The 22,139-nt window shown below is 43.9% G+C and overlaps 1 protein-coding gene across 7 annotated transcripts; it reads right to left on the reverse strand.

Moving 5' to 3' along the window:
- Positions 1-946: 946 nt before the first annotated feature.
- SLC16A9 (solute carrier family 16 member 9) lies at positions 947-21,208 on the reverse strand. Of its 7 annotated transcripts, none has more exons than XM_080402727.1 (8): positions 20,762-21,192; positions 16,762-16,821; positions 16,230-16,347; positions 14,055-14,283; positions 5,823-5,966; positions 4,886-4,981; positions 2,187-3,095; positions 947-1,853 (listed from the first exon to the last, which is right to left on the reverse strand). In XM_080402727.1, the coding sequence occupies exons 4-8, from the start codon at positions 14,248-14,250 to the stop codon at positions 1,675-1,677; spliced, it is 1,524 nt and encodes a 507-aa protein (XP_080258853.1). In that variant the 5' UTR covers positions 14,251-14,283; positions 16,230-16,347; positions 16,762-16,821; positions 20,762-21,192; the 3' UTR covers positions 947-1,674. The 7 variants fall into 7 exon arrangements, with proteins under 7 accessions (XP_080258853.1, XP_080258854.1, XP_080258857.1 ...); XM_080402728.1 differs by lacking the exon at positions 16,230-16,347 and adding an exon at positions 16,377-16,516; XM_080402731.1 differs by lacking the exon at positions 20,762-21,192 and adding an exon at positions 20,488-20,670.
- Positions 21,209-22,139: the final 931 nt, after the last annotated feature.

A 22,139-nucleotide genomic window follows, 5' to 3' on the forward strand; every position in this document is an offset into this window, starting at 1 on the left:
GCACTTAATGTCTGCCCTGCTTAGAGGTTGCATCGCTCTTGCTTAATGAGGTGTGCAAGCACAGTTAACTCTGCACATAACACTTTGGCAATAAAGGTTGCTCATTACATGCCTTTATATTAAGGATTATTTATAGGCCAGAATCATAGCAGACATTTGAGGCACACAGTACTGCGGACTTGAACCCCACCAAAGGCTTCCCAACATGCTCCACAAAACTTTAAACCTACAGCAAGAAACCAAAGCGTGCAGCACATGCCATATGTGGATAGATTTCTCTGACTACTGTGCAAGAGCAACCAGACACATCTTTGGCATGGGAGCAGTTACGGAAGCAAAAGCTGTTGCACAGGGCATGCCGGGCAGTGCAGAGCTAGACAAGTATTCTCCTGCCTTCACTATAGCACCTGCCTGGCTCAGGAAAGACTTCAGCCTCACACAGCATTCCCCTCGTCATGCCAGCCTTGGGCCTTGGGTTAAACAAAAGCAAAAAGCCAACACACACACAGAGCTAGCCGGCAGCTAGAGAGTATCCAGGCAGTGGGTTCAGGGGCTCTCTCTTCACTGGGCTGTTTGGTGTTCAAGCATTGCAACTCCTTCCACCTCAGCTTCCCCTGTACCTCTTCTGTTATCCCACCTCTGTGCTTTTTATTGCTTCTTGTTACTAACTTTACTCCTTGCTGTGTTCATTCCAAAAATGACTGAGCAAAGATAACATTGCTGCCACATTTTTCCTTTATTTCTAAGGTCTACCTTGTTGAAAGTTCTGCTACTAAGCTCTCCACAGCGGGTTCAACCTACCAAGACATAGTTGTGCAACAAGAGATGCCCCCAGTACTGCCAGACTGTGGGTGACTGGCTTAGCAACAACACTCACCTGTGGGCTTCTGTGAGCACATCTCCAACTCCAACCTGAAGATTACGAACTTGCATAACCAAGTCATCATTTCTTTCATGGTTTCAACAATTATATTTATTCCTTGGTTCAAAAGGTTTTGGTTCAACAGTTTTATAAACAGACTTCACAAAATGTGCAATATTTATAAACACAGTTCTTAGTTGCAGTGGTAGTAAGAATCTTTACTTTCATCATAAAGTTCACCTCAGTTACACAACACAAGGTTGGTTTTGTTCCCCCTCTTCTCCCTCCCCCAATTGGCACTTCATTGTAAATTGGAGAAACTTTAAAAAGATAAAACATTAATCTACACATGATGTTATAAGCACCTTGCCACAATATTACATTCTAATAAGGCAAATTTTTGTTTTGTAAAGTCAGATTGTGCAACTTGGAGACCTATAGAAGGTGACAGAAATGCCAGCCTTCTCCTATAAGGAACTGGCCTTCATTTTTGCATCAAAGTTTTCACCCCTTCCACACCACCCCCCTTAAAAAAAATAACAGTAAAAGTACACCTGATAATACAGCAGAATATACCTCTTACGGTGTGAAATTACAGTAGACAAAGGCTGAAAAATGGTGCATAGTACACAAAATAAGACTGGTTTTAAAAATAAAATAAAAAAGAAATAAAAGAAGAAAGAACTGAACAACAAGCAACAATGGAATTTTTCTAGTGGAAGAAGATTTTGGGGTTTCATAAATAAGTGGAAAATTACTAAAATACTTTGCTATATAATATAAAAAAGTACAAAGTGTTTTCCAGTTGTCACCTAAGCACTAGATGCAACTTTGTAGGAGTAAGTATTTGGAGGCAGCTTTGAGCTCTGGTTGGTACAGGCATTCCAGCAGGGTAACGCTGCCAACAGCAGAAGAAATCCACCCAGTAAGACACAAAAGCCACTGAAATAGAATGCAGTGTCATACTCCTGCGTCCAGTCGTAAAACCAACCTGAGGGTGAAAATAAGAGAACTGAATTAGTGAGGAGTTAAGTGTAACACAGCACCAAATTAGAGGAACATCATGAACGCCCCCGCCCCGAGAAAGGTCAAAGCTAAAATACAGTTTGACAACTTAAGACAGGAAATGTGCTTTTCATCAAAGCCAAAATCAGAACACAATCAGCTTGGCCAGCTCAAGCAAAACAGGCTTTAATTTTCATTGCAGATTTTGATTTCATCTTTACACCATTATTAAATCCAGCTAAAACTACTTGCATGCAAATTAATTCTGTCCAGTCCTGGCAAGCTTATGTTCATTTTATAGTATCTACCTTGACCTTACCTACAATTGGTGGTCCGAGGCTATTTCCAAGTCCAGCAAAGAACATCAATATCCCATATGCGTGAGTCAGTTTCTCAATTCCCACAGTCTTCGTTGTTACATATGGAAAAATCGACCAGTTCCCAGTCAGAAAACCCAAAACCCCAGAAAGCATCGCTAATGTAAGGTAACTTTTGGCAAATGGAATTGCAAACAAGGCCACTCCTGTCATTAGTAAGGTAGTTACGTATAGATATAAAGTGTTAACCCACTTGAAATCTGCCAGTATTCCCAAGGTAAGTTTGCCCACAGCAGTCATAATGCCTATAATGGAAATAAGGGGCATACGATAATCATCTTCATTAATGTTTGCACTTCTTGCTACATCCTCCATGAGCAGAGAAGGAGGAAATCCACCAACATCAAAGAGCAAGATGGCAACAAAGAGAGCTGAAAATACTTTGTTCTTAAAAAGAACCACGGTTTCCTCCCAGTAGTTTAAATAGAGCTGCCACTTCTTTTTGGCGAGTTGCTTGCAGAAGTTTGTCTGTTCTACAACTTTCTTTTTATAAGTGTCTTTCTCATTTACATTTATTGAGCTTAATACATTCTTATTTAAAATGCTATCCTGTTTGTATTCAGGCATATTGTTCACACATTTTTCATCAATGTAGCCCTTTTCAAGGATGCTTATATTTTCTTCAACAGTCTTTTCTTTTTCATGGTAAACAAAATATTGATCTGGGACTTTGTTTACACACGTTTTTTCTGGTGGAAGGGAATCAGATGACTCTAACGGTCTCATTAGGCTGCCACATGCTAATATATTTAGAGACAGTGCACCAACTATTAGCAGACAACCGTCCAGCCCATAGAGCTCAATAAGCTCTCTTTGCAACGCTGCATATATGAAGAGTCCAACACTTGAACCTATAAAATGAAAATAAAATCCGTATAAACTCAAGAACTGAGAACATTCTTCAACACTAACAAGCTTCTACATTTCAGCAGCTATAAATAACACTATCACAGGAATGGTAAGTCATTGGTATTCCTCTCTCCCCAGTCTAATGAACTGGTAAGTTACCATCCTGCTTGAGGTTAGTTTCCTTACTGAGTATCCAAAAAGTAAACCGCCTTTCAAAATATCTGAATAATTTATGACAATTAAAACCAGCAGACACTTTAGAAACAAGCAGGATCAATACTGTAACTGATGAAAAACATCACAGAACTATTAAGCCGTCCTTCTGCATGCACTCACATACACGTACCCCTTTCTGGTACCATTTTGAGTTAGCACAGTTACAATTTCACACATCAACATTTCCCCCTTTCTTCTTCTCACTGCCACCTTCCTCCTCCAAGGCAGGAACAGACCAGGGGTTCACCAAAAGCCCTCCTAGAAACAGCCCTTGACTGCTTGGTGTTTAAGGAGAGGGGCTCAAATGGTGTGAGTTTACTCCACAGGCATTTATAAAGCTCTACAGAGCCAAACATGCATTTTTGGAACTTGGCTACTATGAACACAACCAATTCATGCAATCTCACAATTCAAAGAAAATGCTCTGGTTGAAATGAGCATAGGTCCATTGCAATCAATGGATGTCCACTCACAAATACAGAGCATTGCTTTTTCAAGTCAATTTAAAGACAAACTTTAACTTAAAATTATTTGCTTAAGACCGTCTCTAGGTTATATTAAAGCCATTTATACACTTCAGGGCTAAACACGGGAAAAAATAATCATAAAATTTGGACTTCTTTTGTCTTCCAGGTACTAAAATTAACCAGGGCTCAATAAGATCAGGCCTTAAGGCAAACTACTTGGAATCCCAACTAAAGCCACTGAAATGATTCCAAGGAATATTTCTGCAAAGTTCCCCTTTATTCCACTGGTGTCAATCTGGCATTAATATCTCACAGCACAGACTGACCAGGCCTCTCCTCACTAATGGCTACTTGAGAAAACTGATCAGAGGAGAGACTCCATACAACACAGAAGGTAAGGCACAGGACAACAGCCTTCTTTATCAGTTCCTACTTGGTTCATTAATTTAGCAGTTCCTCTTGGTGTAAAGGACAACATCACACAACCTAAAGACCCAGAGAGAGGATGAGAAAGACTGCTCAGCATCCTTCCAAGAATTTTCCTTGTATTATCAGAGGTTCTTTTTCCTAGGATCCCTTTCACATACATGGAAAAAAGCTGGGATGAGCTCTTGGAAGTTTTCAGAATTTTGTCTCCTTTTAGATTGGAAAGGAAAAAATACTAAAAAAAAGTAAGTCCAAACTTCAACTACTCCTTTAAAAGTACAGCTAATGTGAGGTTACGGTAATCCAGCATTTATATCCTGCATCTCCAATCTCTTTCTCACCTCTGATCTTGTGTAAGAAAGATGAAGGAGAAGAGAGCTCTATGGAAAGTTTACTCTCTTACTGCCCATGGCATACAGCCCAAGGTACTCGTGAGTCTGCGTTTATTTTCCTGAATATCCTTTTCTTATCTGTATGGATAACCCATACCATACACCTGCAAGTGTAGTTACTATCTTATCTGTAGTTACTGATTTTATCTGTTCATCGCTACTAATGCTTTGATTTAAGAAGTACTTCAGGAAGTGACTGAGAAAAATATAATCTCCTCGTTTTTATTGCCAGGGCAATGGTAGCTGTATCAGAGTTGAAAAGTTAGGAAGAATGACAATTACAAGTCATACCTGTTGAAATCAGACCGAGTGCAAGGCCTCTGCGTTTGTCAAAATAGTGGCATGTGATGGTAACTGTTGCAGTATACAAAAGGCCACATCCAAGCCCTTCAGAAAAAAAAAAAAAAAAGTTGGAATTAAAGCATGCAACATACTCTGGGAAATGACTGCCCTTTTTTCTTCCCCAGATAATACAGTAGCACACTCCCTGACCATCCCTGGCTGCAGAACCTGCACGGAGCTGGCTGGGTTGAGGAGTTCACCAGCTCAGGCTCCATGCTTTGTGGAAGGGTGACATTGCTTTCACACCAGGGGCTGGCTCCAGAAAACGGCAGAGCTGCATCTGCATGGCACTGTGCCCCAGCCAGTGCACTGCTGGGTCATTGCTGGCCAGCAAGGTGCCCGGCTTCCTGACACAGTTAATTTGATAAACCACCCACAGCAGCCCTCTGCAGCACAGAGGGGCAGGTCACCCCCTGCTGGGAAAACAGCACTTACATGCCTCTAGCACAGCATTTTAGGTTCAATCCAGTTATGTGGAGAACAACATCACTCCCTAGTGACCTCTAATTTATCAAATTAGAATGAGTACATGACAAAATTCTGGAAGAGATGTTATTCCTTTAAGACTGGCACTTCACAGCTGGAGAAGATCTGCTTGACTCCACCTCTTAGGTAAAACCTCAGTTTCTCCATCTCTAACAATCATGTCAACAGAGGACAAACTGTTTTCAAACCCTGGTGAACACATACATTGCTTTTATCTTTTACTACACAGTAACAGCCTGCCTGTGTGACACCCCTCCCCACCTCAAACTAAAGTATTCCTTGATAAATCAAGTCCCAGACTACCACTGCCTCTGTGAATCCGTTTCCCACTTCAGATTCTTAAGCCAGGACTCAAAATAATAAAGATTAAGTCTCTATATGAAGGGAAGGTTTTTCTTACCAACAACAATCCCATATGAAATATATAGAAAGTATATGTTAGGTGCAAAACTGCTCATCATGAGGCCCCCAGCCACCATAAAGCCACTGAAGATTGCTACTGGTCTTGCTCCAAAAGATGATACACATATACTGCAGACAGGACCTAGAGGAAAAGCAGGGAAAACATTCCTAATAAATGCCAGCACCAGGAAAAACTTCTAGAAAGTATCAGCCTATGGAAATGTTTCTTACAGTAATTATTTAAATATATAATTATATTGAACAACAAGTCAAAAGTACTTATTTTTACACGGATCATTAAAGAGTCGGTTATAAAAATATACAAGATCAAGCTTGCAAGATTTTTGCTCAAGTAGAAACTGACATCAAGTCCATGAAATGGTACCAGGCTGGGAGGGAGAGCGCAAGCAAAACATTCTTTAAACATAGGATGGTACATACATGCTAGGCTATAACGCTCTCACTACACATCTAAGAACTTGTACAAAGGTTCTGAAAACAATCTTCATCTTTAGGTACCAAAACAAGTTAGACCATCAGCCAGGCCTTAATCAAGAAGATATCTTTTGACAGAGCATAAAAACTGTGTTTCAGAAAGACAGTATCTGTATTGATCTCAATATGAGATTTATAAAACTGAAATGAAAAACAGCAACTTCTGATGATAATCATGGCAAGAATGCCACCTGGTGCTGATATAGAGGAAATATCTGTTGATATACCAGATAAAGACAGACACTACTCTTCGCTGATTTACTAGGAAATTAAGTATCTGATTGTCAGTATTTTACTAAATAACTGTTTACTACCCATCTTGGTTTCCACTGTAAAACTACAGAAAATAAAAGGCATTTACTGACACTGTCCAAAGCAATGTTCATGAAGTTCAGAAGAGGTTTCTCCCTCTGTTTGCCCCTCCAATATTTCCTGGTTGGTTCAAAACAAGAACAAAGTGCAGGCAACATTTGTACTCTGACTCTACTCAGCCTCTCCTCACAGAAGTTGTAGAACAAGCACTTATTTTCAGTTGTGTGACCCAGAATACACCTTTTAGACTGAAGTAGCATGCAAGCTTAGTCTTAAATAAGCAACCAGCAAGGGACTTGGCTTGCAAAAGAAAATGTCTCATCTAAAACATAGAGTTCCAAACATTTATACACAGACTTACATATTAGCCCCAAGATCCTAAACTCAGCAACTCTGAGATCGTAAGTTAGATACACAGATGAATGACATTATTTAAAAACCAATAAAAAAGCCCCAACTCTCAACACCTTTGTCTCTCACTTGCAGTGATTTAAAGACACTCCACGGTGGATACAATCTGCACAAGCAGTAACTCTGGAATCTGCCATTTGTTAAGGTTGGTCCTCCCTGACTCGCACATAACTGAGATTCCCAGCAGATGGGAGGTGAGCCCAGAGAGGTGATAAGAGGTGAATAACAGTTGGAGCTGAGGATGGTGCTTGCCTAGGTCTGCAGACAGAAACCAGCAGCTGGGAATGTAGGCAAGGTTTTCCTGTGGTTATCGGCCATGGGACAAGCAGTTCTGGCAGACAGGAGCGCAGATTCATCAGCAGGTGAAACGATCCTCGGAGGCAAGGCAGGTCAGAACTTTTGCCCTACGTAAGAGCTGTCTGCATAGGGAATGTAAAGGGGAGCGAATCTGAATTGGGGCTTATCCAGGCAAAGTCTCAGGGTTAAAGAAGAAACAAGAAAAATCTCCTGGGGAAGCAGGGTTTATTTGGATCTTGGAAACAATGAAAAAGGAAGATATAAGTGCTTGCTGCTTCTCAAGAGTCAGCACATTGTGGGAATGAAAGCTGGCCGGAGTAACTTGGGCAGGGTAACTTGCTGAGAACAAAAGCTAAGAGTGTTGGATTGTTGCTGATTCTTAGAATTAATTACTAGAACTAGCAAATTAAGGTTTCCTAAAACCACAGGATTTAAAAATAAACAAAGGATTGAATCTGTATTACATAAAAAATTCTTCTACACTAAAAGAACATTAGGTAGTGATAACATAATTCAATTAAGCAGAGGAATTTGCACTCTTTCTATTCTTTATTTCTGACCCACTACCTTGCTAAAACAAGAAGTATTTCCCTTTCACCTGCTCCCTGCATTTTGACACAACTACTTTCAGAAGGTCTCTGTCCAGCCTGGGCTGGTGGTACTGGTACAGATTGCACTGATCGCTACCAGAGGATCCAAGGATGAAGCTGGACCCTCTGACCTCAAGCCAGAACAAAGGGGGGAGAGCTGAAAAACATGTCTTCGTAATCTGACAAGGACACTCTCCTCTGGAACACTATCAAAAGCACCACTGACAGGGTCCAAGGAGATGATCTTCCAGCTTCTACCACTTACAAAAAATAATCCCAAAGGAGAACAGAAAGTACAAAAAGATCTTTTTGCTCTGAGATGGAAAACAACCTGCACAAAACTGAAGAACCTACTCCAATAAGCTCAGAATTAATGTGTCATCTCACACAGCAAGAGATCTGGCAGCTTAGCAATGGCCCCGTTTATAAGGGGGAGTGCCAGTATAAGCATTAAAATGGTTATCATAGGTCTCCAAGATGAGAAGAAAAACAGCTCCATCTTCCCCTTCACACTAGGCCCTACTTTCACACTCCCCTCATCACACTGCTAGAAAATAAAAGTAACAAAAGAAACCCCCCCATGACAGCCAGAATCTTTGTTCTTTTCCCTGCCTCCTCGCATTCCTTCTCCTCCTCTGTTTCCAAAAGCTGGCATTTTTTTTTCCACCAGGCACAGTACCTTTGGTTATTACCATGGTATTTGCACAGGAGTTTGCTGTACACAAACATGTTATTCTCTACAAGTAACTCAAGCACAATGGGTTCAAGACAGTTAATTCTAGTCAAACATCCAACTTTCCCAGAGTGGGACTGAAACTTGCTCTGTGAACTCCTGCCCTGTGGGTTTTGTTCAAAGTGGACACTCTGAAGAATGTAGGAGTCTACGTACAGCCACATAGGAAAGAGCTCTTCATGCAGCATAAGGGCTTTCATTAGCTGACACTTTTTTCAGCAAGATCCTTCCACTGATAATGTATTTCTCATCGTAACGTGAACAACATATAAATAACACCCCAGTGGCAATCCTCAATAGTAAGCATGGAAAATGCTTTTAAGCCAGCATTTTGTTCAGTTTGCCAAGCAGCTCCAGGGTTAGCACTGGTATTAGAATAGCGTTTGAAGACATTGATAAATATTTACTGCTTTTACAAATAAAATCCCTGGGGCTTTTTTCCTTCCAAATGATGTATTTTCAAACTAGACCAAACTGTCAAAAAAAGATACCAGCTCAGTTTATAAGAACGACAGCTAACTCTAGGAAGAAAGATTTAGAAGCCAGCACAGGGACAGACACTGCTCTCCTGCACATGACCTGCCAAGGCCTGGCAGACAGTAATACAATTATCAGGCTCTGCAGGGGAGCAGTCTAGAAGATCCCTAGACAAAATGGGAAGCAGCAGCAGAAAGAAGATGGGCTCTCACAGATCTTCATGCAGAGAGACTGAAGAGGAACAACTCCTAGAAGGAATAATTTGTACATTGATATTTTCATTCAGATTTTTTTGTATAAAAGACTCAGCAAGAGCAAGACCTGGATTTGACAGTGACTCCTTCCCAAGATGTGAAAACAAGCCATTTGCTGCTCACACAGGAACTTTGTAACTACTGCGATCTTCTGACCTCCTGACAAGAACAAAGTTGTTCAACAGACATCAAGAACTAACACTTTCTTCCTCAATCTTCTCGCATGAAGAGAAAAATTCTGCAAACTAACACTCCTTTCCTCCACTCACTTATCTTGAGGGTCCTCCCTTCTTCACCTCGTATACACACAAAACCTTTGGCTAAACAATAAACTGGATAACTGAGTTATTTTTCTTATCACATGCATTAATCTGACACACCCTACTCATCGGCATCTGTCCAAGCTTGTTGAAACTGTCGAGTAGAAGCAAGGTTTGTGGACTATATGGAAAATCCACTGGACAGAAGATAGACAAGACTATTTTTTGCACAATAAATGCATTGCTAAAATCTGGTCATAATAAATACTATGTTCTCCAAATGTTTGCACTTTGGATAAGAACACAGATCAGAAAAAGCCTTTTTACACTGGACAGCAACCTACTTCCTACTGATTGTAAAGACTGCTGCTTTCTGATAGTTATTAAATGAAAAGGGCTCCTCTTTGGAGGAATCTTTGGGATGCCTTCTCCCCTCCCCACAAACTTCTATGAACTATGTATAGCTTCCACAGTTTACAGTGGGGGCCTTCTATGTGTGAGGGTTTTGTCCAAAAATACGTAGATGACGCAAAGTTTTGAGTTGTAAAACCATTGCTTGAAAGCATAAAATTAAGCTTTTTACACATTTAACACTGAATGCCTCAGACCAGCTGAAACACCCCATTAATTTATCAAGACATGCCTTTCAAGAGAGACTCTGCCCTTTGTTCTTTCTCCATTAATAAAGGGGAGTGGGAATGGGAGACATTGCTGGTGTCTCTTCCTATGCCAAATACTGTGAAGTCAACTTACTATAAACAGCTGTGCTGCCAATTACAGGCGCCAAGGTCTTTGTCTGTTTTGCTTTTAACAAGTGTAACATGGATCAAATTTAATTTCAGGCTCCAAATGGATGTAAAATTAAGAACACTTGGTGCAGGAGAAACACACAATCTCCAGCAACGTAATAAATATTCTCCCTCTGGCCTGTTTTAGTAGGGGAAACACGCTACGATCTTTCAGTTTCTTCCTACGCAACAAGCCCTACGTCATCCATGGAGCCATGTGCCACACCTACTACAGCCTGATCAGTGTTATGACACCTGATATTGTAGAGAAGGCCTCAGCACTGCCCTGTAAAATAACACTAATGCTTTTCTTTCACTGCTTTAGGCACATTTCTTCCAACACACCGTAAGGTCACATCACAGAAGGTTATAACTCAAGTCATCCTGCAAGGAAGAGATCACCCAGTTCTCTGTCCCAATCCTTTTTCCAGCTGATGAGCTGAACAGTCGAGCTCAGGGCTGAACACCGGCCTTAGCAGCGCTGTCTGTGCTACAAGCAAGAGGACAGAAATCAAACACCAGGCGGCTAGGAAATTCATCTCAATAAACAAGGTGCTGTACTGGGTTTCTATGTCTCAAGTCTAAGTTTAGCTCTCACACAAGTCAGAAGTAAACATTGTAGAAAGGATACAAATACAGCAAATGTGAAAGGACTCACCAGCATCAGCTACTTCAAAAAGCGTTTAAGTCAGCATGTACAGAGGGAAGTAGAGAAAACATACAGAACCTTTTTCTGGGCCAGCTGGCATACATATGAAGACATTTTCTTCTTTTTGGTGAAATTACAGTACTAATATAGCAAAGTCACTGGACCTATCTACCACTATTACAGAAACTAGCTAACGCAATTTCCAGTGCTATCAATGGGAAAAGTCTTCCTTAAGAAAACGGACACTAATTTATTTCCTGTATGTAGCTGCAAATCTACTGTAACTGCCATTCTTTTTCCAGTTTGACATCTACAGCTTCAGAAAAGTGAAGTTGGAGAGGGCTCACAGAAGAGTCTTAATGGCTTCTCAGAAGAGACTTAATTAAAAGAGTGGAAGTCTCTCATATCAATGGCAAAAAGTCTGTATCAAGGTTCAAGTTTAAAAGAAGATCTAGAAGTAATTTGATTGCACTATCTAGGCATACACCACACTAATTAAGGGCACTTAAAAATACACAACTTAAAGGTAACACTATTCATCAGCTCAAAACTATACCCAAGCAACTTATATCATAAGATCACATACTTTTAAGGGGGAATTCACTACTGAGAAAAGGGATAAGAGAGAGAATGCACTAAGCAAACACTTTCTAAATCAAATGAGAATAACAGTATTTTCTGCATGCAACATGGATTGCTGCTTTAAAAGTACCAATACTTGAAAATATGTCTTTGGTTAACTAGATCAGAGACTGGAAACCAAAATAAAGGAAGAGAAAAGAAAGAGTAACAAATACTAGAAGAGTCAAGTTAGGAACAGTAAAAAGCAAGGGGACTACTGAAAGGCTCTGGGGTGAGGCTGTCCCATTACTAGCATTCACACGTGCAATATTGCTGCTGAAATCAGCTTGCTCAGGGAGATTAAGTTATTAAGTTACAGATAACAGCCTTCCACATACATGAAAATATGCTAATTTTAAAAAATTTCATTAGCCTGACCACCTATTTAACATAGGCTACAACACACAATGGTCCCATCTGGCCTATAATACCGGAATCTGCAATAGCAGAAATAAGAACAGAAGCAAGTTCTCTTTTCCTATGTTCATGAGAAGGGCCTAACTTTGCAATGCGTTATATCAACGGTTATGCACTGAAAAGACAGGTTCTTTACGCTAGTGACTAGGTCTGAAAAGGGCCTGCTATGAAAACTGCATCAAAAATTGTCATTTGTCAAGAGCATTCTAGTTTCAGGTAGAGGTTATGATACTTACAGTGTGCCTTCAACAAGCTGATTTTAAGCATCCTTAAGCTCAGATCCCAGCTTGATAAGACATTGGGATCTTCCATTTCAGGTAAAGCAGAGAATGTATGTTTCATTTTCAGTCAATTGTGATAACATTAATGCAATTAAAAGGCCCTCACTGTACTTGTCTTTGAAGGCACTGAAAATGGGAACACTTACTGAGCTTCCAAATCCCAAACTGAAAGAAAAGAAGTACACTGACAGACAACATTCCTCCTAACTTGTCAAAATTTCAAGTACTTTAGTCATTCCAAATTCATTCCAAAATCAATTACAATGGCAGCTTTTATTTGCATCATTCAGTCACAAAAGTTTCTATTTGCTATAAAGCACACTACTGACAATTGCTCAGTGGCAAGACAGAGGGCACTAAGAAATCTGGAAACCAGCATGGTGTTGACATAAGAGAAAGGGGGCTGAGGCTCTTGTCAGAAGAGTAAGCCAGAGACTTCTGGTCTCCAGGGAGAGGGTTTTTCTTCAACCCTTCTCTTGCAATTCCCTTCTGCCTAGTATTTCTTTAGTAACTACCCTTCCCCCTCCCTTCATTCTCTCACTCAAGTTTATTTAATTTAGATCTTTTTCCTTAGTAATAGGAGTTAATGCCCTTAAAACAGGAAAATAAAAAAAGTATGATGGAAGAGCAGTCTACAGTCCTTTGCCCACTTACATCCTGGGACTGAATATTGTCTTCTTGTTAATGATTCACCTGCCTTTGCCCATTTCTGTTTTGCCTAGTGATATAAAACCCTAACATGAGTGTGACATCAGCATTTGGCCAGCTATAGCACCATACAAAGCAATGGTCTTTATTCAGGTCTGTATAGCTATTTGAATGTCAACTTTCTTTTAAGAGATTTCCTCAGAATCCTGAGCTGCATTTTGTCCAATAAGCTACATAATTGCTTTTGCCTGTAGCAATTGCTCTGCTGACAGGCAATTTTTTCCAGATTCAGCAAAAAGATAATAGTTCCCATGGTGAATCTTTAAAAAGCAGAAGTTAGTATTATTACCCAGTACAATACTCGTGCTCGATATTAAAACAACAACAACAAAATGGACCTGCAGTGTTTTATTTCCCTAAAACCCTGCTGTTACTCCCCAAGGGACAATGTCTTACTAAAGTAAAGCTTTCAATAAAGTTGTTTTATTTAATGCCACTGTTATCCCTAACTTTCCAGGCTTCAAAGGAATTTTTTTCTCAAACAAACAGTGAAAAAGAGCCCTCATCCACCCTAACTGGTGGGTTTATTTCTAGAGCTGAAAAATGAGTAACTGGTTTATTAAATGATTTTTTTTTTTCTTAAAGCACTTAAACTATTTCAGACTAATAGTTTGCTCTGATTTTAAAGATACTAATGCAAATATTAGTCTTAAAGCCTCTTTAAAAAAAAAATCCCATCAGGAAAATTACTATTCAGTTTCCCAGTTTGTTTTTTCTAGTTTATTCAAATACAATAATTTTTAATTTTCTAAGGGTAACGTTTTTATTGTTCTTTTACCTTATATTGTTGTGGTTTACCCATCTTGAGCTAAAACAAAAATGCAGCACCCTCACTCTATCATTTACGGCTGTCTGTAATTCCAAGAGCACACACAGATGAAAACATCCATTAGAAAGAAATACTTCAGTTTTAGATAGATACTGCTTCTACACTTACTGGCAAGCAATCCGATTCCATTTGCTAGTGATCCAACCCAAGCAGTCTTGCCTTTCCCTTCTCCAAAAGCATCCAGCCACTCTAAATACAAGACTCCCACTGCCAGCGGTGATCCGTAACACAAGAACTGAGTAAAGAAGGAAACGACAACAATCACCCAGCCCCAGCCACCATCTGGTGGTTTCCGAAATACCATCTTGTCAGATGAGTGCAGATGTACAGGCAGAACCTGTGTAAACAAAAAAGAGAACAGAGCATTAGAAATGTGACTGACCTAGGTTTGCCAATACAATTGAGCTGTACAGAGAAGTACACGTTCAGAGGCTTGTTTCATAGAATCATGGAATCATTTAGGTTGGAAAAGACCTTTGAGATCATCAAGTCCAACCGTTAACCCAGGACTGCCAAGTCCATCACTAAATCATGTCCCTGAGCACCACATCTACAGTTTTTAAACACCTCCAGGGACAGTGATTCCACCACCTCCCCGGGCAGCCTGTTCCAGTGCTTGACCGCCCTTTTGGAAAGACATGTCCCCTCACACCCAATCTAACCCTCCCCTGGCACAAACAGAGGCCGTTCCCTCTTGTCCTGTCCCTTGTTCCCTGGGAGCAGAGCCCGACCCCCCCTGCCTACAGCCCCTGTCAGGCAGCTGCAGGGAGCGATAAGGGCCCTGCTGAGCCCCCTCCTCTCCAGGCTGAGCCTCCCCAGCCGCCCCCCATCCCACGGGTGCCCCAGCCCTTCCCCAGCCCCTGCCCGGCTCTGGACACGCTCCAGCCCCTCTGCGTCCCTCTGGCCGTGCGGGGCCACAGCTGGACACAGCGTTCCAGGGGCGGCCTCGCCGGTGCCGAGCGCAGGGGGACGGTCCCTGCCCCGGGCCTGCTGGCCACGCTGTTTCGGGCACCAGCCCGGTGCCGCTGGCCTCCTGGGCCACCTGGGCACGCGGGGGGCTCCTGCCCAGCCGGCCGCCAGCCAGCCCCCCCAGGCCCTTCCCCGCCGGGCCCTTCCCAGCCGCTCTGCCCCAGGCCCGCAGCTGCCCGGGGCTGGGGTGACCCCGGCGCGGGGCCCGGCGCTGAGCCCTGGGGAACCTTGTACGAGCGGCCTCGGCCCCTCGGCCCGGCCTGCCCAGCCCCCCCTGCGGAGCCCCCCGCCCCCCAGCACATCGACATTGCCCCACAACTTGCTGTCATCTGCAAACTTGCACACTTACACATTTCAACCATCCTTCAAGAAATATATGCAACACAGGATACAGGCAATGAAAATCAGTTATCGTTTGGTACTTCTACCTCTTCCGTGTAACCAACACAGGAACAGTACACAAAGCATTAATGAAGTCATATATATACCAGCACTGTATTGCAGAACAGGGGAAGATTTCATTTTCTGAGTGTTAAATAGGCTTTGTGAAGACCTCAGGCATTAATATCTGCCATAGTTCAATGAAAGAGCCACATGGCCACCTGCCGTTAAGACCTCAGATATCCTGAGTGAAGCATATAGCCTTGAAGGACAAGAAAAGCTAGAAGTATACAAACAATCCCAATAAATAATTTAGGATTTAAAAAAATATATCACCATTATAAAAATATTAGTTCAAGGTCCAAAATAAATAAAACTACTTAGTTGTAATCTCAGCATAGTACCTTGCAAACCAGATAGTGTACTCTGGGAGGGGCAGGCCAAGACGCAGACTGACATTCTAGAAATAGTAACAGTTCTCTACTCTGCTCTGTCAACAAGGTGACGTGTAAAGAAGTGATGCATCCAAAAAACACTTTGTACATATCAGCAAATGAAGTGAGTTCTAAAACTGTGGACAGGTGTGGCTTATATGCCAAGACATGAGAGTATTAAACATGTACACAAAAATCTCCTATAACCTGTTATGGTGTCTGCCCTCTGCGCAGTTTGCACGCATCACCCTTCCCCGAATGGGTGATCACTTCTTGGACCCCATAAGTACACCTTACTCCTTTGCATGGCAAGATCCATCACCTACACATCTATGGCTTTAAATAACTTACTGTCCTCACACCTTCTCAAGACTAGTTTGCGAATGCAGGGACCGATACCTCTAAAATCTAGCAAAGAATTTAGAGGTTTTCCAGGCTAAATTGCTTCGGAGTTTGGATGACTCCAATGACACTGTGAGTCCCTGTGGACACAACTAACCTGCCCTCCCTCTCTACAGGGAGCAATCTGCTGAAGCGATGATCACAAAACTCATATTCTGTTCCTGGCTCTGTCACTAACCAGATGTGTGATTCTCAACAATTTTATTTCCTTTACCCTGTAAGACAGAAACAGATAAGATCTTACCCTGTTTTCTTCACGAAATATTCTCAAGGACCATCTTCACACTGCAGCTTTCACATTAAGACTGCTGCAGTAACAATTCTACTCCGGGACACCCCCAAGAGACAAGGCAGACAAATAAACACGTCACACTGCCTTTCTGACTTGCAACCCAGAGGAGATGGAAAAAAATTACTGCTGTGTGAAAGCAATAGTGTAAACAAGTAGACAATAACAGAACTTCCATTCAAGCTCCTCATACTCTTTGCTCAGCCAATTTTTAAGAATTTGCATGGAAAACTTACAAAAAAGCTATAGTATACAATTTCGAGAAGCTATTACTATAGAGACACGAAGAAGACCAGTTCTAGTTTACAGATGTACTTAAAATTTGAGGGTAAATACTTACAGATGATGACAAAAAAGTCCTTCAGCTTCCTACAAATGTAACTTCACGTGGTGACTCTACCTGCAGAAAAAGAGCAGCAAAGTAAGTTTTCAGTTGGAGTACCACTGCAACAGTGAACACAACTCTGAAAAACTGGTGTCTTCACATATTTCGTCTTTTTAACCTCTTAACAGAGGAACTTCACGAGTAATCGCGTTATCTTGGTGGAGAAATACTGATGCCCCCTCAAATCAATTAACAGCTGACAGCAGCCTTGAGCCCCAAAATAACAAAAACATTGTCTACTAATGTAAAATAAAATTTGACATTCTAGGTCCTTTAGGAGTGATTTACGGTTTTAACATACTGACAGTCCTTCAAGACAGACTATTTCCAGTTACAAATGTTACAGAGTTACATGTTTCAGTTATAAATATAAGCTGTGATTTATTTCCTCAATTGTCTGGTAAGTGTCCTTTGATTACATGAGATGCAAGGGTGACAGCTGGGATAAACAGAAATCATACCACACCATAAAGTATTAAAAAGCTGCTTATAGGTGCTTTCCTACAACTATAACCTTTATACAAAAGGGGATCCCTGTATTTGTCCACAAAATATTTAAACTATTTGTATGCAGCTGCCAGAAGAGCTGACATATACAGCTCTCTGTGCACTAAATAAGCATCACTTGGCTTTTTTTGTCCCTGCCTGGAGTAAAAATGGTGGAAATGAGTAACAACTTCAAGAAAGGACATTTACCACTGAGACAAAGTAAGGAAGTTTTCAGAAACCACCTTAATAATGGAAATAGACAGTGAATAATCCCAACTCATATTTGTTTAAAAAGTAAACTTTAGAAGATAAACACATTTTAGCTGTTACATTGATTTCCACTATATCAATGCCCTAAAATCTGGCGCAGAGACAACTCTGAGTTCAGTTCTGCTATTCTAAACAATTGATGGGGAGGAAGGGAGGGCAGGGCAGGAGAGGAAAAACGTTTACACAGTCTTAGGTCACATAGTCTTTTTCTAATAGAAAGACTAAAAAAAACCTCTGGATCAGTTCCTCATCTGCTGCAGTCTGCACAGCTTTATTGACTTTAACAACCTTCTCCAAGTCTATGGCAGCAAGAACTGACCTTCTACATCCTGATGTCTCCTATTTTGCCCCACAGATACTGTGCATTTTTTTACTTACACAACAGAATTTTAGGTAGCAAAATCACCTTTATTTTTAAACACTTCAAGCCATTTACAGCCTGCATTTTCCAAGCAAAAAGTGAAAAAATATTGTCATTTTCCCCCTAGAAATCACCCTCAAAGTGAAAACAGATCTACAAAGTCCCAGAGTTTGTTTTTAAGAACAAACATGAACCTGGCTTTTCCTTCCCTTTCTTGCAGGCTGCTCCTTCACCTTGCACCGCTGTGTGCCTATCACCTAAAATAAGGCAAATTATCTAACTTCCCTGAAGGCACTAAGTCTTCCTGAGGAGAGCAAACAAGCTGAGCGCCCCATGTGAGGAGCCCGAGCGCCAGAGCCATCTGCTATGATACATAAAGATGTCCCAAGTCAACCAAGCTGCTGCTGGGACAGCAGGTATCAATACACCTTTTATTGGTACACTACTTAATACTTCCTTGAAAATGACGAGTTGTACTATAAAAGCTTAGTAGCATGGACAAGAGCTGACAGCAGGAACTAAACTTTCGCTGCTCCCAACACTGCCTGCATGGGCACTGAATCTGTATGCATCAGCTTAGGAGGGATCCAAAGTACCTTTTGCTATTTTCTATTTGTGTGGAAGGAGAACACAGGCTGGACATATAAAATGATCATGAAAAATAAAGAAGCAGAAGCCCACACGGCAGAGAGCACTCAATAGTTGTTTTTTCTCTTGGAACTAACCAGGAAAATTTGTGTGTTCCTGGAAACAGGCAAACCACTATGGGTTTAAGATTCAGGTGGGAACTAGTTCACAAACTTCGCCGTTCACAAAACCTAAGGATGCTGTTTCAGACCCCTGGAAACCTAGCTACATCAAAAATACTGAAATGAAGAAATGAAACACAAAGAATTAAACAGTAACTTGAAGTTTGGTCAGAAAATGTTTTTCAGTGAGTTGTACTCGCTGCGAATAAGAATCAGAGGAAGAGAGCTGCCTGACGAAAGCCTTTACCAACAACAAAAAGAAACCCTAAAGAATGAACTGAGCAACAACAGTTTTAATGTGGGGAGAGAGAGGTGTCTGGCTGCAACCATTTTCTTTTACCTAAGCAGCCTGACCACAATATCGAGCTCTTTTTCTATGAATCTTAAGATTTGGCTTAGAGATGACAGAGGAGCATAAAAAAAGAATTGGTCTAAAGAACACGAGTACAACTGAAACGTTAGCCCTCAGCATAGAAACTTGGATTAATTCGTGGCAAAGGGAATCTTGAGAAAGACAGTAGCAGTACAGTTGTTTCCAGTCTGGTATTTGTGCAACCAGAGTCTGGTTAAGTACGCTGCTTTCTGCGAGCAGCACATGGCTGCAAAGAAAGCCAGTGTCAGCAGTAATCACTGTGTGATTAACACTCAGCTATTCCAGTTTTGCAAGGCACTGGTACAAATTAAGATGGTACCAGCCAGAATGGTAACATCCCTCATTTTAAGCTGAATTAGATTTCACTTAAATTTCTATTTATTTTTCAGGCAACATTCTTGCAATTACCATCTGAAGTTTCTGCTACTTGTAGCTTACAAGGAACACCTAGAGCATTAGAGTGCAGTGATGCATTACAGTCATTTTTAATGTACTCATTGTTATCCAAACACTTGCATACCTACTGAAATGACAGTGTAAGCATTGAATTAAACGCACCGAAAAAGATTCATCTGTACTTCGAGGACATCACACTTTAATTGATGTTCTAACCACAGTTGCTCCCCACATTTAAATATATAAGTTCTTTCAAACTGAATGTACGTATCTCCCTCTTAGTTCTCAGCATTCAGGTCTACTTATTTCTTGTGCACCTCTACTTTTCCTAAGTTATGCAAGGGGCTCATCAACACAAATACTTCCTTCCATTCTTCCTGACCAGGGAAGAAGCGTGGAGTTTAACACAAGGCAAAACACCAGAACAAAACTTACCAATGACACAATAATATTTTTCTATTGTGCAAAATCAGTTCATATACAGAAGCATCAACCAGTGCAACACATAAACCAGCAAATCTGCCAGCTCAGCAAAAACCAGTCCTACCTGTTTCCAGAGCCTGGCTGTCCCAGAGGGGATGGACACCCCCCCCATGACTGCCTGTCAGACACTAGCACGCATCCATGCGGACAGATGGGAGCCGCCGCTGCTGTAAACCACCCGCCAACCTCACGCCCCAGAGGAGAGCTCTGCCCACCCCACGCACAGCACCCACCGCTTACGCATCACAACCGGCCAGGGCACCCGCTCCCTGCCTCTCGGCCAGGTCCTCTGCGGGGATGCGCGGGGACACGTGGGCTCTTATAGCCCCCAGCTCGCCTCTCCCCTCCCCGCGCCCGGCCCACAGGACCGCGTTACACATTCACCCCTTGGGCCCACCCGCGCCACCACACGTGCCAGGAGGTGACCGAAGGTCGCCCTCGCCGGCCCGATGCCACGCACATGGGTGACACAGAGCCGTGCCCTGGTGCCCCGCTCCCGGCCAGCCGCAGCCCCCAGCCCCCCCGGGCCCACCGCCGCCAACAGGCTCCCGCGGCGGTACCTGCAGCCCACGCCGGGGGCGGGCACCGATGGCACCGCAAGGGACGCGGCCAGCCCGGGTGGTGGCAGGTCCTGAGCCAGCTCCTTTCCCTACAGCTGCGAAGGCCCCCGCAGAGCCTACTCGGGCCACCGGCCCGGCCCGGCCGCCCCCCGCCCCCGGGACGGCCCCGCCGGACAGCCCAGCCGAGCCCGGCCGGCCCCGGGGGGAGCCACCTGGCCGCCCCGGCCCCCGCGCCCACAGCCGCGTCCCCCCGAGGCGGCGCCGTGCCCGTTACCTGCGCCCCGCGCCGGCGGCAGCGGGCGCCCGTGGGGCTGGGGCTGCCGGGCGGGGGGCAGGAGCCGCCCCCGGCGAGCCGGGCAGCCCCGCATCCCCGGCGCGGCGGGGCGGGGCGCGGCCGGCACGAACCGGTTGTAACTCGGGCGGGGGGGAGGAGCCGCCGGGGGCCGCCACCGCCTCCGTCCGCAGCCCCGGGGCGGGGGGGCTGTCCCGGCCGCCGGCCCGGCCTCCGTCCCTCCGGGCAGGCGCGGGGCGGCCCCCCCCCGGTTCACACCACCATCGTGGGCCGCCGCCGGGCAGACCCCGGCCTCGCCGCCGCCTCCGCCCCGCGGTCGCCGGGCGAGCAGCGGAGCCGGGGCAGTAGCCGCCCTCGCTCCCCGCGGCGCTCACCGTGGTGCCCTGCCGGCTGCCCCTGCCCGTCCCCAGCGCCAGCCCCGCCACCCTTGGTGAGGGCCCGGCTCCAAGGCACGATAAATCCCCCATCCCCCGCCACCACCACCACCACGGCCCCCCCCATCCCCCGCAGCTCCTCTCATCCGCACGCCCGGGCCGCGGGCCGGCGGGCAGGGGCAGAACCCAGCCCCTCGGGGCATTCCGCGGCGGGTACCGACGGCAGCGTGGCCGCGGCAGGACCGGGACGGGCTCGGGCTCCCCGCCAGCACCGCTGCCCCACGGCCGCAAACGTGCGCCGCGAACAGCGCCGCTGCCCGGCTTGCCAGCTCAGCAAGAGGCACCTCACTCCAGCTCAGAGCGGTCTAGCTAAAGCCCTAGCTCAGGCCAGCGAGCGCGGCACATGCGGCGCCGCTAAGACACCAGACAAGGTAGCCACCGACTCATGCAATTCAGCCACCTGAAACTTTCCCCCTCCAGGCTGCAAAATCGGCTGCAACAGCTGATGGAACACTCTCAAGCATCATGCTCTACCCACGGCCATGCGCTCAGCCCGACCGCTGCCCCGCTATCCCACCCGCCCACTCAGCTCAGGCACCGCCACAAACTGCAGGTGCGAATAGAAACGTTTCCAGAGCTGAGTGAAATTCTGAGAGCTAAAATATTCCTAGAGCTGAAATACTGAAGCAATCTCAGATGTTTACAGCCTTGTGCCGTTCCTACAAGTATGGCAGAACTCCCCTTTCAGGCCTGCAGTCCAGATTTAGTCATCCATGCGATATTTACAAAGGTTCACAAACTTCAAGTATCTTAAAGTGCCTAGATCCACCTCACGGTACTCAGGTGAATACTAAAATTAATACTTGCTACTGGAAGGACTGGCAGAAGAATGATATAAACTCAAGACTCACTTCTAAGACAGTGAGCAGTGAGAAGGCCTCAGCCAGCATACAGTTCAGTTTGGCCAACTAAAGGGTGGGGGGAGA

This window comes from Falco punctatus (assembly GCF_963210335.1).
Source record: "Falco punctatus genome assembly, chromosome: 9".
In the NCBI taxonomy this organism is placed as follows: domain Eukaryota; kingdom Metazoa; phylum Chordata; class Aves; order Falconiformes; family Falconidae; genus Falco; species Falco punctatus.